The following is an 18,626-nucleotide window of genomic DNA, read 5'->3' as shown; positions in this document are numbered from 1 at the left end:
CTGCAGTTACTACTTCCGGTGACCGACCCATGATATCGATGTCGTCGGCATAGGCGAGTAGCATGTGTTCTCTTGTGATTAGTGTGCCATATCTATTCACATCTCCAGCAGGATGTTAAAGAGATCACACGATAGGTTGTCTACTTGTCTGAAAGATTCGAAGAGATTCTTTCCTTTTCTTACTGAGGAACGCGTATCAGCAAGCGTCATCCTGCAGAGTCCTATTAATTTTTCAGGGATACCAAACTCAGACATGGCTTGAAAGATCTTTAAACTTAAAGGAGTACCGAAGGCGGCTTTGTTGTCAACAAAGAGATGGTAGGTGTTGATGTGTCCTTCTCGGGTCTTTTTCAGGATTTGGCGCAATGTGAATATCTGGTCCAAGGTGGATTTACCTGGTCTAAAGCCGCATTGATAGGGCCCCATTATCTCATTGACTTTAGGGTTTAATCTTTCACACTGTACGCTCGAGAGTATCTTGTAATCCTCTGTAGTTGGCACATTCCGTCTTGTCTCCTTTCTTGTGTACGGGACATAGTATGCTGAGATTCCAATCATTGGGTATGCGTTCTTCTAGCCAGATTGCGCCGACAAGATGATGCATAAGCCTTATCAGCGTGTCGTCTCCGGTCTTTAATAGTTCAGCGGGTAACCCGTCGGCTCCTGCTGCTATGTTATTCTTTAGTCGGGTCACTGCTACTTGGACCTCATTCTGACTGTGTGTTTGACAGCACTTGAAAATTTGAAATGCTAGAGGTGACCTACACTCATGCCCCATGTCAGACCCTGGGTCTAATAGGGTCTCCAAATTTTGCATAATTATTTGGAACCATCTCCACATTCCACATTCACTATATCAAATTTCATGTACATACTTTTATCCGTTCAAATGTGTTTTTTTTTTTTTTTAATTCTTTGCCTCGTCGAGTATGGTTGAGATGGGATCACATTTGAATAAAGCTGCCATATAGACTGATCTTTCGATTTAGTATCTTGAACCTATAATTAGTGTATTTCTAAGCTGAGTTTATCAAAGTTTTGTTAGGACCTAATCACTTTTTACTTGTGTGATCTCTTCTGGAAAATTTCGTTTGACTTATGATGAATCCTTATAAAATCCACATGTTTATATATCCGTTTCTCGTTTTACATTCATTCAACTCTATTTCATCTTAATCAACATTTCGTTTTATTTTGTAGATAACAACAATCAACAACGAACAACCACCCCCAGAACACCAAGCATGAATCGTCCAGTGACAACTCGCCCTCCAGAGTCCATCTTCCGTGATCCAAGTCCTGAAAATTACGATTTCAGCTTTATGAGTAAGTTTTTTTTTTGCTTTCCTTTTATCAGTTTAAAAGAGTTGTGCAATAATCATGTTTCTTCCATTTTCCAGATCCTGGATCATCGGCATCCGCATCATCATCCTCTTCATCTTCTTCGGCCGCTGCAAGTCCCCAATCTCGTCCTCAATCATCCGAACCAGCAGGCATTTCACAATGTGTATGGGCCATTGTGAATTGCTGTTCGAATCGTAACAATCAAATTCGTTACTCCTGTTTCGAACAGAATGGCTGTTATGGTGCCTTCTGGGGCTTAAATCCTTGCGCTGAGAATGTGCGCGATAATTTTATCAGCTATGTTGCGGATTATTACAACTGAAGCGGTTAACAATTCCGTTTTTCCCTCAATCTGAACTGTGTTCGTCGTTTAATGTGCGTGTGTGTTTAAGTTAGTATAGAATTTTTTGAAGCTCGAAATCTTCTTTTTTTTATTTTTAAATAATTTACGAGTACTTAACCAAAGTTTTAACAAAAACTCATATGATTTTTTTTGTGTAATGCACTTTTTTTTTTTGAATAATGCTTAAGCATAATAATATTTTTTGATGTTGCTTTTTTATTATCCTTTTGTTTTATTGTAATTTTCTTTTTTATTATTAAATTTATTTAATGCACTTTCTGGCACTTTAATCACTTTGAGTGATTTTAAAACATTGAAGGACAGAGAGATGTAGTGAAAAGTTCATGCGTTAAATGTCCCTCTACGAGATACAATATTGTATTTTCTTTCACACATTTTGTAAAATGCATTTAAGTGAGTTATGTTGCTGTCTTCTCTGAATATGTTCAACAAAATTTCAAGGCACAAATATAACACCAAAATATATATGTTTTAAAAATTTAAACCAAAACTGGTAGTTTTATTGAGCTTTTTTTTAGAAAGCTTGAATGTGTAAGGTCAATTATTCTAGGGCAAGACACAACCATCAACCCTAATTAAGTAAAAACAAGTAAAAACGTGCTAAGTTCGGCAGGATCGAATCTTATACACCTTCCACCATGGATCGCATTTGTCGAGTTCCTTGCGCGGTATCTCTTTTTAGGCAAACAAAGAACAATGAATAAGAACTGTTATGCAATTGAAGCTATTGGGTTGCCCAAAAAGTAATTGCGGATTTTTTAAAAGAAAGTAAATGCATTTTTAATAAAACTTAGAATGAACTTTAATCAAATATAACTTTTTTACACTTTTTTTCTAAAGCAAGCTAAAAGTAACAGCTGATAACTGACAGAAGAAAGAATGGAATTACCGAGTCACAAGCTGTGAAAAAATTTGTCAACGACGACTATAAGAACAATCCGCAATTACTTTTTGGGCAACCCAATATATCAAGTTATAGTCCAATTCGGACCATAATTGAATGTTGAATATTATAGATGTCACTGTGTAATATTTCAATTTATACGGATAAGAATTGCGCCTTGTAGGGGCTCAAGAAGCAAAATCGGGAGATAGGTTTATATGGCTATTGATCGATTCAGACCATATTAGACAAGTATGTTGAAAGTCATAAGAGAAGCCGATAATCAAAATTTCAGCCACATTGGATAGTAACTGCGCTCTCTAAAGGCTCAAAAAGTCAAGATCACAAATGGGTTTATATGACAGCCATATCAGGTTATATACCGATTTGCGCCACACTAAGCTCAGTTGTTGGAAGTCACAACAAAACACTTCATGCTAAATTTCAGCCAAATAGGAGGAGAATTGCGCCCTCTAGAGGCTCAAGAAGTCAAGACCTAAGATCGGTTTATATGGCAGCTATATAAAAACATGGACCGATTTGAACCATACTTGGCGCAGTTATTGGAAGTCATAACAAAACACTTCACGCAAAATTTCAGTCAAATCGGATGAGAATTGCGCCCTCTAGAGGCTCAAGAAGTCAAGACCTAAGATCGGTTTATATGGCAGCTATATCAAAACATGGACCGATTTGAACCATACTTAGCGCAGTTGTTGGAAGTGACAACAAAACACCTCATGCAACATTTCAGTCAAATCGGACAAGAATTGCGCCCTCTAGAAGTTCAAGAAGTCACGACCCAAGATCGGTTTATATGGCAGCTACATCAAAACGTGGACCGATTTGAACCATACTAAGCGCAGTTGTTGGAAGTAATACCAAAACACCGTTTGCAAAATTTCAGTCAAATCGGACAAGAACTGCGCCCTTTAGAAGTTCAAGAAGTCAAGATCCAATATCGTTTTATATGACCGCTATACCAGATTATAGACCGATTTGAATCAGACTTAACACAGTTATTGGAAGTCATAACAAAAATCTTCATGCAAAATTTCAGTCAAATCGGATGAGAATTGCGCCCTCTAGAGGCTCAAGAAGTCACGACCCAAGATCGGTTTATATGGCAGCTATATCACTACATGGACCGATTTGAACCATACTTAGCGCAGTTGTTGGAAGTGTTACCAAAACACCGTTTGCAAAATTTCAGTCAAATCGGACAAGAATTGCGTCCTCTAGAGGCTCAAGAAGTCAAGACCCAAGATCGATTTATATGGCAGCTATATCAAAACTAGGACCGATTTGAACAATACTTAGCGCAGTTGTTGGAAGTGATACCAAACCACCGTCTGCAAAATTTCAGTCAAATCGGACAAGAATTGCGCCCTCTAAAGGCTCAAGAAGTCAAGACCCAAGATCGGTTTATATGGAAGCTATATCAAAACATGGATCGATTTAAACCATACTTAGCGTAGTTGTTGGAAGTGCTACCAAAACACTACGTGAAAAATTTCAATAAAATCGGATAAGAATTGCGTCATCTAGAGGCTCAAGAAGTCAAGACCCAAGATCGGTTTATATGGCAGCTATATCAAAACATGGACCGATTTGAACCATACTTAGCGCAGTTGTTAGAAGTTATAACAAAACACCTCATGCAAAATTTTAGCCAAAAAGGATGAGAATTGCGCCCTCTAGAAGTTCAAGAAGTCAAGACCCAAGATCGGTTTATATGGCAGCTATATCAAAACATGAACCGATTTGAACCATACTTAGGGCAGTTGTTGGAAGTGATAACAAAACATCGTTTGCAAAATTTCAGTCAAATCAGAGGAGAATTGCGCCCTCTAGAGGCTCAAGAAGTCAAGACCCAAGATCGGTGTATATGGCAGCTATATCAAAACATGGACCAATTTGGGCCATTTACAAACCCAACCGACCTACACTAATAGAAATTATTTGTGTAAAATTTCAAGCGGCTAGCTTTACTCGTACGAAAGTTAGCGTGCTTTCGACAGACAGACAGACGGACGGACGGACATGGCTAGATCGACTTAAAATGACATGACGATCAGGAATATATATACTTTATGGGGTCTCAGACGCATATTACAAGGTGTTACAAGCAGAATAACGAAATTAGTATACCCCCATCCTATGGTTGAGGTTATAAAAAGCATGGAAACATAAAAAATGTCATTATGTATGAAGCGGCAAACATTTCAGCAGAAAGAACCAAACATGGCGTTGACAAATTGGGCACAATGAAACTGAAGTCTTGTTGAACCTTTGAAAGGAGTGGCGCAAAGCGCATTTATCAGGTGACCTCACCAACCAGCTGAGAGAATTTGATATATCACTCATTTTTGAATTCGCCGTACACATATATAAACTTCAAAGTAAATATTTTATAAATTATGTTTGCTGCTGGTATGGCTTTTAAACTTAGGGTATACAATGGCACGCCTCTAGAAACCTCATTCAATGTCAGTTTCACTCAGGAAACTTAGATCTACTGTGTCGCCCCCGAAAGATTCAAAAAGCGCAGAAGAACACTGATAAAATGTACGATAGTACAATGACAGACATTGAAACCAGTAAGGAAAGGCAAAAGTCGGGCGAGCCGACTATATAATACCCTACACCACAGAGTCTACGTAATACTTATAATATATAGCACTTATATCGAAACTGACTGACCCAACTGTTTGATGAAAGCACTTCTTGTTCCAATGATATAATGGCGCAGTGGCAAACTGTTGCCCACTCCATGGATAATGCCGCGAAATCCGTACTTGGGTACCGGTAGCCTTCTCCAAGAAACCCATGGTACGACCAAGAGTGTCGAGATGCTACTGAAGCCAAGAATGCGGCATATAGAGCAACGCTGCAATCAGTAGCAAAGCGCCAGATGAAGGAAAGGTATCGGAAGAAAAGGAGAGAGGAGAAACGGCTATTCCGCAGAAAGAAAAAGGAAATGTAAATACGTGAATGTGAGCGAATTGAGATGTACAGGAGTCAGAACGAAGTCCGGAAATTCTACCAAAGAATTAAACAACAAACCGATGGCTTCGGTGCAGGCACATCCTCCTGCAGAGACAAAAAAGGAAATCTGGTAACTGACACAGATAACATGCTGAGGATATGGAAAGATCATTTTACCCAACTACTACTGTCCGACGTTGGCGGCGAAGAGGATACCGCAGAACCAATCCCTGATGAGGGTGTAGAATGTTTACCTCCTAGTCAGAATTAGGTCCAATATAGCAGTGACCCGACTAAAGAACAACAAGGCAGCAGGAGCCGACGGCTTACCCGCTGAACTATTGAAGACCGGAGACGACACGCTGATAAGGCGTATGCATCAGCTTATCTGCGCAATCTGGCTAGAAGAACACATACCCGATGATTGGAACCTCAGCATACTATGCTACACATACAAGATACTCTCGAGCGTACTGTGTGACAGATTAAAACCTAAAATCAATTAGATAATTGGGCCCTATCAATGCGGGTTTAGACCTGGTAAATCCACACTAGACCAGATACTCACCTCACACGTATTTTTATTGAACAATGTGGCTAAAGATTTGGTGGCAGATATCTTCAGATCTCTTACAGCGAAATATAAGGCAAGTTAGTTGAGGTAGACGTTCAACCTTTCGCAGATGTTATCAATGGGTCGGGGGCCTGATGCCATGATCGATCGTACAAAAGTCCGCATATGATACGATCTTTATGCCGCCTGGAAGAGGCTGAATGGAGGATAGGTAGAGTTTAAACAGTGCCGGAGATATCACCCTGCTTTGTGGAACTCCCTATATCATTCTACGGTGTTCTGACTTCTGATCCCTAAATTACACAAATGACTGGCGACCACACAGCGTGCAGGCCTGACTGGAGGGACATGTTGGCGATGTCCTCAAATAATTGGGCATGGCTGACGGTGTCGAATGCCTTCGATAGGACTATTGCCATGAGTACCGTCCTATCACATGGCCTGAGATGATAGAAGCAACGGCAAATGTGTGCGGTGATGGCATCCAAAGCAGTTGTTGTGATGTGCAGTCTTCGAAATCCATGTTGATGCTCGGCGAATGGAAATTCTCCTACGAGGCTCGGGAGGAGTAATGTCTCAAGCCTATATGCTACTGGTGAGAGAAGGGAGATCGGTGTGTACGACTCCCCCAAACTCGGGTCAATTCTAGGCTTTAGTAGCGGGATCACTCTGCCCATTTTCCAGACATCGGGAACTATAAGAGTGTTCAAAGACAGGTTGAGGACAGTAGTAAGGTACTCAACTCCAGGTGAATCCAGATTCTTCAACATCAATGTAGAGATTCCGTCGGGGCCCAACGCCTTAGAAGATTTGGCGCCACGGATGACATTCGTAACTTCGCCCACGATAAATTGTGATGGCTGTTCATCGGCTCGGAAACCACGAATACGGCAAATGGCTCTCCTCCTTGCCCTGTCGCTCTCGGGATGCACAATAAATTGACGGGTGAACAACCTGGCGCATCTCATCAGTCACGGTTATTTCGCCCAAAGTGACTGAGGTCCTGTCATCCCGTCTACCGGGGTTCGAGAGTGACTTAACAGTAGACCACAGCTTGCATAAACCTGTGCCTAAGTTTCATTGCTCCAAGTGTTCCAGCCACAAATACCGCTAATGTTCGTTGACTATTTATTTCCAGATTCAGCTCGCTGCTGCTGGGACTAATGGTACAACTAACCCCATCTTGCTCGCCTGCGAGTACCACTGCCAGCCACGGGAAACTGGGCCGCACTTAGGGTATTCGCCCGGCTGGTATAAAGAGAGCGGCTGCTGCGTTAGTGATGTCCTTGAATTTCCTCTCTGCAACTAGCACATCCTAGGGGGGTGTGAGTTCACTAAAGCGGCTATTGCTGAACTCTCTGATGCCAGTCCAATTTGTGTTCCAGCCACAAATTCCGCTCATATTCATTGACTACCCTGTTTATTTCCAGATTCAGCTCGCTGATTCTGGGGTTAGCGGGATCCATAGCACGAATCCCATCACGCTGGTCTGCGAGTACCACTGCCAGCCCCGGGAAATTGGGCCGCACTTAGGGTATTCGACCGGCTGGTGTAAAGAGAGCGGCTCCTGTGTTAGAGATGTCTTTGAATTTCCTCTCTGCAATTAGCACATCCGAGGGGGGTGTGAGTTCACTGAAGCGGCTATTTCTGAACTCTCTGAAGCCAGTCCAATCGCCCTTCTTCTGATCGATAAACGTCCGGCTCTCAGAGGTTATGAAGTCGGGTGGTCGGTCGATTGGGAAAATTATGGGAAGGTGGTCCGATCCACAAGAAATGACTTACCACGATACGTTATTCAGCAGATCGGGGAATGCAATGGAAATGTCTGGCAAGCTGCTACGCCTCCTCGTAGTCTTAGTGGCGGTATCCTCATTTACCGTGCCAAACAGCCTTCAATCTTCGTTGCCAAAGTTATACCCCGTTGATCGTTACCTAGGGGAGAGAATGCCATGAAATGTGATGCGGTCGATGATCTGCGACTGTTTCCTTTGGATCGTCAGCTTAGAACAGATTCCAAAGGCCCTTCAGCTGCGTTTGTGGTATCAGCCCGGAGCATTTTGTTTGCTACTGAGACCTTTACTGGTGGAGCGGCTGAGCCAGGCTTCACTAGCTGATAGGTGACTGGTCAGCAGGGGCTTTTGACGAAATCATCCTGTTCGCGTCTTAAGGACAAGGCTGAAACCATTTTATTTTCGCATGCCTATAATTTTTTTAGGCCATCGGCCTTCTCCGGCAATCCAGTACGCTCTTTAAGAGGTTGGAATAGTAAAAGGCACATAACTGTTAGGGTTTTGGAAAGGCTTGGTGCGAATGATCCCAAAACTTTTAACGAGGCTACCCCAAAGGCTACAGGACTAGATTCCGAAGCGGCAACGCAGTGACGCCAAAGGTGCGGTCACCTGAAGTGCGTCCTATACCCAAAAGAACTATGCGTTCAAGAACCTTTGCTAGTATCGCTAGGGCAGCTTGGTGATGGTAGTTGTCGACAAGGAAGAAGAACAGGTCTGAATATTTAGAAGATATAGGAGCGGGATAGTCGTTGAACTGTCATCTGTAGACTCCGATGTCCTTGCTGATATACCTGGGCCTATATCAGTTTTTAACTATGCACGCTGCTATCGGGTCTGATCAAAAACTAACTGCTTTTGGGGATCAAGATTGGCAAGATCCGGCCTGGCGCAGCACTGGATTTAGTCAAGAAGGCAGATATTCCTTCTTTGAGAACCGGTCTGATTTAGCGGATGTGAACATTCGCAGGTTGTTGGGCTTTTTAAAACGATCTGGATGGTTCAACGTTAGGAACTAAAAGACACCTTCCTTCTTTCGTTCCTTTGGTATCACAATGGACAAAAATGTCGAAGTAAGTCTGATGGCAGACTGCCACTTAAACCTAACCTCACCTGCTTCCATCAGTGTACAAACATGAGGTTTAATATCTTATTTTTACAAAAATTAAATCTTGCCTCAATTTTCTACGAAAATAAATCATACTTTAGGCTGTGGTGTAGAAAGCTTGAATTTTCTCCTATTAATTATAAAAATGTTGTCAATCGCACACAACATCACAATACGAGTTCCACAAATACAAACACAAAGACGCATAATGAACGAGTGTGAAGCTTAAACGGAAATCTTTGAATAGGCAAAAAGAAATTGTTTTCTTTGCTGGCCAACACCAGTGGCGATTACCTAGTGAATGGCAGAACATCAACTTCAACACAGCCACCTGTAGTGCTGAAGTAGCCATCAGCATTGCAGGATTACAAAGAAAGAAAAAAATCTACCAACAATAATAACAGCACAAAAGCAACACAAAGTGGGTGAAGGAGAAGAAATGTGAAAGAAGCACAAAAATTATTGAAATGTCCTTATGGTCCCCCAAGGAGCGCAACGCCACAAACCAGCATGTCGGCCATAAAGCCTGTCCACACCAACTCAAATTGTATACCGGCACGCATACGCACTCGCACACACACACACAGGCAAATACACTTCGTCTTAAGCATTCGAATGCTACGAAGACGTGCTGAGATGAAGACATTTAAAGGACCATAACGACCGCACACTATCTCGGCTAGGCTCTATTCAGCAATTAATTTTTATTCATGTAAATATGTACGCCGAGATATTTGTATGGCACAAACAAATAGCTAGCCAGCTACACACACATACATACAAATATCGATATGTACACTTCACATATATATGTGCATAATATTTGGTGCATGAATATTTGTTCATAAATTCATAAACATAACAACAACAACACATTTATTGCGATTGAATCGATTTATCAAATTCTGTGGAAATTGCGATGGCTAAGGTAAATTTGCATCAATTATGGAAAGCTTCCTCTTAATTGATTATATCTTAAATTTTTGACCAAGCTTCCTTGGCACTCCAGTCAAGTCCATGATTACATGGCATTCTATGCTACGACATAAAGGAATTTTAAATTGTTGGTGTAGCCAGCAATTACTTAAAGGTCCGATTTGTAATTCGAGCTATTATTGCCAAGGAGCCATTGTGGTTTCCGTCTTTCGGTGGAAAAGTCAATTAAGTTTTGCCAACAATAAATAACGCTGATGTTTACATAAAACTCACTACGCAGTCGATTTTACCAACAAACGAATTTCAAAGCTATTAGAGAGGACTATTTGACTATGATGTCTATGAGTATGACTATGATGCCTATGAGTATGAAATTTAACTTAAAGCCAAATTGTTAGGTCTTATCTTAAATTTTCAGCGATTAACTTTCTACAGCCAACGAAGGCAGGCATAATAATTGGAGGCTTTAGAAAGATTTGATGACTAAACAAAGGAGAAATGGCAAAAGTCAGGCGGTGCAGACTGTATAATACTGTAGGCCGCTTCATATGCCGCTTGATGTAGAGGTTCTCCATTGTAGCGCTGAACCTCACGCTCTTGATCACGTAGATCTACCTAAAGGCTTCTGGGCGGTGGATACCTATCCACAAGATGATGAGTTGGATGGTCTCTGCCACAACAGCCCAAAAGGTATTGCTTAGACAGCATGCAGATATGTCTTCGCACAGGTAGGATCTTTGTCTCCTGATGGAGCGGGTCCAAATGAAAACTAAGGAGACAGCCTGTCGCAGTTCGAAAGTTCGGCGGCATTCTGACAGACCTGAATATTATTCCACTGCCTGTCACAAAGCTAACGAGACCACACTGGCGTTGCATTTCTTACCACAGACCGGCCAATTGTTTTGTACGTGGTCAGCAAGGTTTCTATGTCAGCACCCCAAGTGCTGCCAGTAAGTGACTTGAGGACCTTGTTTCTACTTTTGACTTTATCGCAAATTGCTGTGGCATGTGGGGAGAATGTGTAAGAGCTGTCAAATGTGACGCCAAGTATTTTGGGACACTTGATGGTCGGAATCATTTGTCCATCGAACATCACAGTCAGAATCATTTCTCCATCGAATCTCTATATCGTCTGTGGGGAGGGGGTGGAAAGGGGAAAAAGTAGAGGTTAAAAAATGCCGGAGATATAACCCTGCCTTGGGGAACTCCCTGTTTTACTCCACGATGCTTCGACTAATTCAAAAATGATCCCTAAATTTAAAAAATGAATGGCGACCGCACACATAATTCGCTACTCAGAGTTTTAGGCCTGGCTGGAGGACGTCTTGGCGATGTTCTCAAATCGTTTGGCATGGCTGACCGTGTCGAATACCTTCGATAGATCTATTGCCCCGAGGATCGTTTTATGACATGGCCTGGGCTGACTGAAGCCATGGCAAATATGTGCGGTGATGGCATGTAAAGCAATTGTTGTGCTATGCATTCCTCGGAATCGATGTGGCCTGGGCTGATTGAAGCCATGGCAAATGTGTGCCTGTGATGGCATGTAAAGCAATTGTTGTGCTCTGCAGTCCTCGGAATCCATGTTGATGCTGGAAATTCTCTTACGAGGCTAGGGAGGAGTGATGCCTCAAGCGTCTTTGCTACTGGTGAGAAAAGGGCACGGTCTGTACGACTCCCTCGAACTCGTGAACTTTCCAGGCTTCAGTAGCGGGATCACTCTGCTGTAAGAGTGTTCAATGATAGGTTGAGGACATTAGTAAGGTATTCAACTTCAGGTACATCCAGATTCTTCAGTATCAGTGTAAAGATTTTGTCGGGTACCAATGCTTTGGATGAATTGGCGGCACGGATGACTTTCGTAACTTCGCCCACGGTAATTTGAGATGGCTGTCCATTGTCTCGGATACCACGGACACGACGAATGGCTCTGCTCTGCCCTGTCACCATCGAGATGCACAATAAATTGAAGGATGAACAACCTAGCGCATCTCTTTAGATCAGTCACGGTTACGTCGCCAAAAATGACTGAGGTCCTGCCATCCTGTCTATCAGGGTTCGAGAGTGAAATCAGTTTTCCCAAACCGGCACCTAGGTTACACTGTTCCAAGTGTTTCAGCCACAAATTTCGCTAATGTTCGTTGACTACCCTGCTCATTTCCAGATTCAGTTCGCTGATTCTGGAGTGAATGGGGTCCGTGCAACGAATCCCATCACGCTCGTTTGCGAGTACCACTGCCTGCACTGGGAAATATTTTTTTTTTTCCATTCAGCCAACACTCAGGGCATGTCCCCTATGAATGCAGTGCATTGCGTTGGCGGGAGGAAATTAGCAATTGGAGGGGGGGAAAAGGATGTAGTGCTTATTGACATTTGTCTCAAATCCTGGGATGTCAAAGCGGGTGGGAAAAACATTAGCCAGAAGTCCAATCCACATACGAACGGTTCGGGCGAAATAAGAATTATCTCTATATTGCATTGTGCGGTCCGCTGGCCAATCAATTACAAACGGGTGTGAGTTCCTGGAATGTCTAGTATCCCTGACATACATCCTTAAATCAGGAATAGGAAGACGAATATCAGACAAACACACACCATGAAAGTACCGATAGAACAGCCCTAAACAACCCACATTGCGACGATGATGAAGGGAGGCAATAGAGTTGGATACCCCACTGTCTCCAATCAACGCCATCGCTCTCCTCTGTACACGTTGCAATAGCTCCAGGGATGATTTTGAAGCTCCACCCCATACATGTGAGTTGTACTCCATTTCCGGCCTTATGAAAGTGGTGTAGAGGCTTTAAGGAGATCAGACGGAGTGCAGTAATTCTTATACCGTTTAAGGCGGCCTAAACGCTTGAATGCTTCTTTCGACACTTCGAATACATGTTTAGCTCAACGGACTTCACTTTGTATTTTCATGCCCAGAACATCAAGAGCTTCTGGTTGCTCAACATCTACACCGTTGATAGACAAAGATGATCGTAATGGGTCAGCGAATCGTTTGTGTGACAACAAAAAGCACTGAGTCTTCCGTGCATTAATGATGTCTCGGAATTTCCCCTTTGGCAAGCAGCACAATCGAGAGGGGCGATTGGTGTACTCTCTGAAGCCGGCCTTCTTCTGATTAATGAACGCCTGGCGCTTAGAAGTTATGAAATTGGATGGTCGGTCAATGGTTACTATTATGGGGAGGTGGTCCGATACCAAAGAAATGATGGCTTGTCAGGATACGTTGCTTAGGAGATCAGGGCATACGATGGAAATTTCTGGGGAAACTGCTACACCTCCTTGTAATCCTAGTGGGGGCATCCTTATTCACCGTGCAGAACGTGGAGCCCTCAATCTGCTGCGCCAAAGCTATGCCCCGCTGGTCGTTACCTTAGGTAGAATGCCATGAAGTGTAATGTGCATTAAAGTCTCCCAGAACCAGACGATTATGGCCAGACCGTAGCCCACTTATGTCGGGCTTGTAGGCTTGGCCATTAACTGGGTCACAGCTACCAACCGGTGGTACTTTTGCATGTGTTGTAGTAATCTCATCTATTGCTTAACTTTCTCACCAGTGGCATTGACGAAAATCATTAATGATAACTTAAACCAGGGATAGACCTTATGCTGGCAAGATTACTATGAAATCATGTGTCTACACTTAAATCCACAGCACCTTTAAGGCAACTGCTAGATAAGGCATCTGCTAGTTGCAGCCAAATGTATAAATCTTTAGGTTAAGTTGGAGGTTAAAATTTGGTTCTTTCTTTGCTATTTTTACCTTATCGTTACACATTAACAAAGCCAACGCTCTTGACATTTCTCAAATGCTTAATGATATTTCATTAATATTAATGGTCTAAACACAATCATTCTTCTCAAACACAGACACACACGCATCCAACTCTCCTCATGAATGCTTATTACCAAGAAATCTGAAAAATCTTCTTTGGGTGAACACCTCAATGACTCAGCAGTAGGAAGAGTGAGCGAAAAGGCTCTTAGACTACTGGAAGACATACTACTAGAATTTCTTGTCCAACCCATACTGCTGCTGCAATCTGTAAGGAGCTTAACATCTTGTCGGGCCGACATACCTAATTATAGGATTAGGCAAACATTTCGTTTTAATTATTTCATGTATTTGCCCAACTCAAAGCATTTTTGTGTCATCTTAAGTAAACGATTTGGTTGACAGCACCAAAAGCAGTTGCCATTAGAATGGCATGCCAAAGGACAATGGACTCTGCAGAGATATCCGAAGGGGCAAGAGGAAAAAGGGGAATTATTTTAAGGCATTGCTCCTGCGAAAACCCTTTTGGAATTTAATATGTCTAATCACACCAAACTTGTTGTGCTGCCCAGATAACAAAAATGATGTCCTCTAATTGGAAAAGCATGTCGTCCTCAAATATCTTAAATTTATTTAATGCCATAAAGTTTATGGACACAAGGTGTATGAGAAAATTCAAATTACGCAAAGAATCATCTTTCGCCATTAATTTAAACTAAAATCGTTGGTAAAGAATTTTCGAAAAAAAGTGGTAAAAAAAATTCAATGCAATTTAGAGAAGAAAAAAACAAGAAAAAACAAGTAAAAGCGTGCTAAGTTCGGCCGGGCCGAATCTTATATACCCTCCACCATGGATCGCATTTGTCGAGTTCTTTTCCCGGCATCTCTTCTTAGGCAAAAAAAGGATATAAGAAAAGAATTGCTCTGCTATTAAAACGATATCAAGATATGGTCCGGTTCGGACCACAATTTAATTATATGTTGGAGACCTGTGTAAAATTTCAGCCAATTCGTATAAGAATTGCGCCCATTGGGGCTCACGAAGTAAAATAGAGAGAACGATTTATATGGGATCTGTATCGGGCTATAGACCGATTCAGACCATAATAAACACGTTTGTTGATGGTCATGAGAGGATCCGTCGTACAAAATTTCAGGCATATCGGATAATAATTGCGACCTCTAGGGGTCAAGAAGTCAAGATCCCAGATCGGTTAATATGGCAGCTAAATCAGGTTATGAACCGATTTGAACCTTATTTGACACAGTTGTTGGATATCATAACGAAATACTTCGTGCAAAAATTCATTCAAATCGGATAAGAATTGTGCCCTCTAGAGGCTCAAGAAGTCAAGACCCAAGATCGGTTTATATGGCAGCTATATCAGGTTATGGACCGATTTAAACCATACTTGGCACAGTTGTTGGATATCATAACGAAATACTTCGTGCAAAAATTCATTCCATTCGGATAACAATTGCGCCCTCTAGAGGCTCAAGAAGTCAAGACCCAAGATCGGTTTATATGGCAGCTATATCAGGTTATGGACCGATTTAAACCATACTTGGCACAGTTGTTGGATATCATAACGAAATACTTCGTGCAAAAATTCATTCCATTCGGATAAGAATTGCGCCCTCTAGAGGCTCAAGAAGTCAAGACCCAAGATCGGTTTATATGGCAGCTATATCAGGTTATGAGCCGACTTGTATTTTATTTGACATAGTGGTTGAAAGTAAAAATAAAATACGTCATGCAAAATTTCAGCCAAATCGGATAGGAATTGCGCCCTCTAGAGGCTCAAGAAGTCAAGACCCAAGATCGGTTTATATGGCAGCTATATCAGGTTATAGACCGATTTGAACCATACTTGGCACGGTTGTTGAATATAATAACAAAACACGTCGTGCAAAATTTCATTCCAATCGGATAAGAATTGCGCACTCTAGAGGCTCAAGAAGTCAAGACCCAAGATCGGTTTATATGGCAGCTATATCAGGTTGTGGACCGAATTGAACCATACTCAGCACAATTATTGGATATAATAACAAAGCACGTCGTGCAAAATTTCATTCTGATCGGATAAGAATTGCGCACGCTAGAGGCTCAAGAAGTCAAGACCCAAGATCGGTTTATATGGCAGCTATATCAGGTTATAAACCGATTTGAACTATACTTGGCGCAGTTGTTGGATATTATAACAAAACACGTCGTGCAAAATTTAATTCCAATCGGATAAGAATTGCGCACTATAAAGGCTCAAGAAGTCAAGACCCAAGATCGGTTTATATGGCAGCTATATCAGGTTATAAACCGATTTGAACCATACTTAGCACAGTTGTTGGATATCATAACAAAACACGTCGTGCAAAATTTCATCCCAATCGGATAAGAATTGCGCACTCTAGAGGCTCAAGAAGTCAAGACCCAAGATCGGTTTATATGGCAGCTATATCAAAACGTGGACCGATATGGCCCATTTACAATACCAACCGACCTACACTAATAAGAAGTATTTGTGCAAAATTTGAAGCGGCTAGCTTTACTCCTTCGGAAGTTAGCGTGCTTTCGACAGACAGACGGACGGACGGACGGACGGACAGACGGACGGACATGGCTAGATCGACATAAAATGTCACGACGATCAAGAATATATATACTTTATGGGGTCTCAGACGAATATTTCGAGTAGTTACAAACAGAATGACGAAATTAGTATACCCCCCATCTTATGGTGGAGGGTATAAAAATGACAAAAAAGCATACCCAAGAATAAACAATTTTGGACTTATAAGGTACCTAAGTGGCTATTTGTAAATGGATTGCCTTTCTTTACCCTGCAGAGGTAAAATAAAGACATTTTTAATCATTTTGACGTTTTGAGTTGATGTAGCAATGATGGTTTGACCGTCTGCCTATGGAAATCCCCATAAGCTCCAAACTATTTTAATACAAAATTAGGCGGACAACCTGGAGCCCCATCATGAGGCTAATTCACGGTGCACCAAAGAATCGTTGATGTATTGGGTTGTCCAAAAAGTAATTGCGGATTTTTCATATAGTCGGCGTTGACAAATTTTTTCACAGCTTGTGACTCTGTTATTGCATTCTTTCTTCTGTCAGTTATCAGCTGTTACTTTTAGCTTGCTATAGAAAAAAAGTGTGAAAAAAGTATATTTGATAAAAGTTCATTCTAAGTTTTATTAAAAATGCATTTACTTTCTTTTAAAAAATGGTAAAAAAACAATACCGTTTGGTAGTAGCCATATTACCGAACTGGTATTGGTTTTAATACCAATCTGTTATTGGTCTTAGCACCGTTTGGTTCTAGCCTTATTAACGAATTGGTATTGGTTTTAATACCAATCAGTTATTGGTTTTAATACCAATCAGTTATTGGTTTTAATACCAATCAGTTATTGGTTTTACCACCACTCCGTTATTGTTTTTATACCCTCCCCCATAGGATGGGGGTATACTAATTTCGTCATTCTGTTTGTAACTAATCGAAATATTCGACTGAGACCCCATAAAGTATATATATTCTTGATCGTCGTGTCATTTTATGTCGATCTAGCCATGTCCGTCCGTCTGCCTGTCTGTCAAAAGCACGCTAATTTCCGAAGGAGTAAAGCTAGCAGCTTGAAATTTTGCACAAATACTTCTTATTAGTGTAGGTCGGTTGGTATTGTAAATGGGCCACATCGGTCCATGTTTTGATATAGCTGCCATATAAACCGATCTTAAGTCTTGACTCCTTGAGCTTCTAGAGTGCGCAATTCTTATCCGAATGGAATGAAATTTTGCACGACGTGTTTTGTTATGATATCCAACAACTGTGCAAAGTATGGTTCAAATCGGTTCATAACCTGACATAGCTGTCATATAAACCGATCTTGGGTCTTATTAACGACTTCATGAGCCTCTAGAGGGCGCAATTCTTATCCGATTTGAATTAATTTGGCACGACGTGTTTTGTTATGATATCCAATAACTGTGCCAAGTATGGTTCAAATCGGTTTATAACCTGATATAGCTGTCATATAGACGGAACTGGGGACTTGACTTCTTGAGCTTCTAGGGAGCGCAGTTCTTATCCGATTTGGCTGAAATTTTGCAAGACTTTTTTTATTTTTACTTTCAACAACTATGTCAAATAAGGTTCAAATCGGTTTATAACCTGATATAGCTGTCATATAAACCGATCTGGGATTTTGACTTCTTGAGCCTGTAGAAGTCGCAATTATTATCCGATTCGCCTGAAATTTTGTACGACGGATTCTCTCATGACCATCAACATACGTGTTTATTATGGTCTGAATCGGTCTATAGCCCGATACAGCTCCCATATAAATAGATCTCTCTATTTTATGGGGGCCCAATTCATATTCGAATTGGCTGACATTTTACACAAGTCTCCAAAATAGAATTTAATTGTGGTCCAAGCTGGACCACATCTTGATATCTTTTCTTATATCCTGTTTTGCCTAAGAAGTGATGCCGGGAAAAAAAACTCGACGAATGCGATCTATGGTGGAGGGTATATAAGATTCGGCCCGGCCAAACTTAGCACGCTTTTACTTGTTTTATTTTTTTGTATAAACCCGTTATTGATTATGCCATCCCCTAATCAACCAACAACCGTGACCAACCTCAATTCTTTGTATTCAGTAATTGATTTCATATCTATTGATTCCCGGGAGTAGTTTACATATGAATACACCAATACAGCATCGTTTTCCACGCAAAGGACTATCATGTTTTTAATGTAGAATGTCCTTAGATTTTGTATAATTAAGATTTTCACCGCCTTTGAGTATTTCAACAGGTTTTTACGCACTCAAATTGCATTCA

The 18,626-nt window shown here is 41.4% G+C and overlaps 2 protein-coding genes across 6 annotated transcripts in view; one reads left to right on the top strand and one right to left on the bottom strand.

Moving 5' to 3' along the window:
- Positions 1 to 2,198, top strand: part of LOC106084998 (uncharacterized) — a 221,585-nt gene extending 219,387 nt beyond the window's left edge. For all 5 annotated transcript variants that reach the window (XM_059362134.1, XM_059362131.1, XM_059362133.1 and 2 more), the window contains 2 exons: positions 1,201 to 1,326; positions 1,401 to 2,198. In XM_059362134.1, the coding sequence (XP_059218117.1) occupies positions 1,201 to 1,326; positions 1,401 to 1,666 (392 nt within the window). In that variant the 3' untranslated portion in view covers positions 1,667 to 2,198. The remainder of the gene's footprint in view (positions 1 to 1,200; positions 1,327 to 1,400) is intronic.
- The window catches only part of LOC106084993 (putative uncharacterized protein DDB_G0288537), a 298,030-nt gene that overhangs the window by 253,679 nt on the left and 25,725 nt on the right, over positions 1 to 18,626 (bottom strand). The window lies entirely within an intron of this gene.

This window comes from Stomoxys calcitrans, chromosome 2 (genome assembly GCF_963082655.1).
Source record: "Stomoxys calcitrans chromosome 2, idStoCalc2.1, whole genome shotgun sequence".
NCBI lineage: Eukaryota > Metazoa > Arthropoda > Insecta > Diptera > Muscidae > Stomoxys > Stomoxys calcitrans.
Note: the sequence above shows the minus strand (reverse complement) of the source record. Positions and strands in the feature narration are given on the sequence as shown.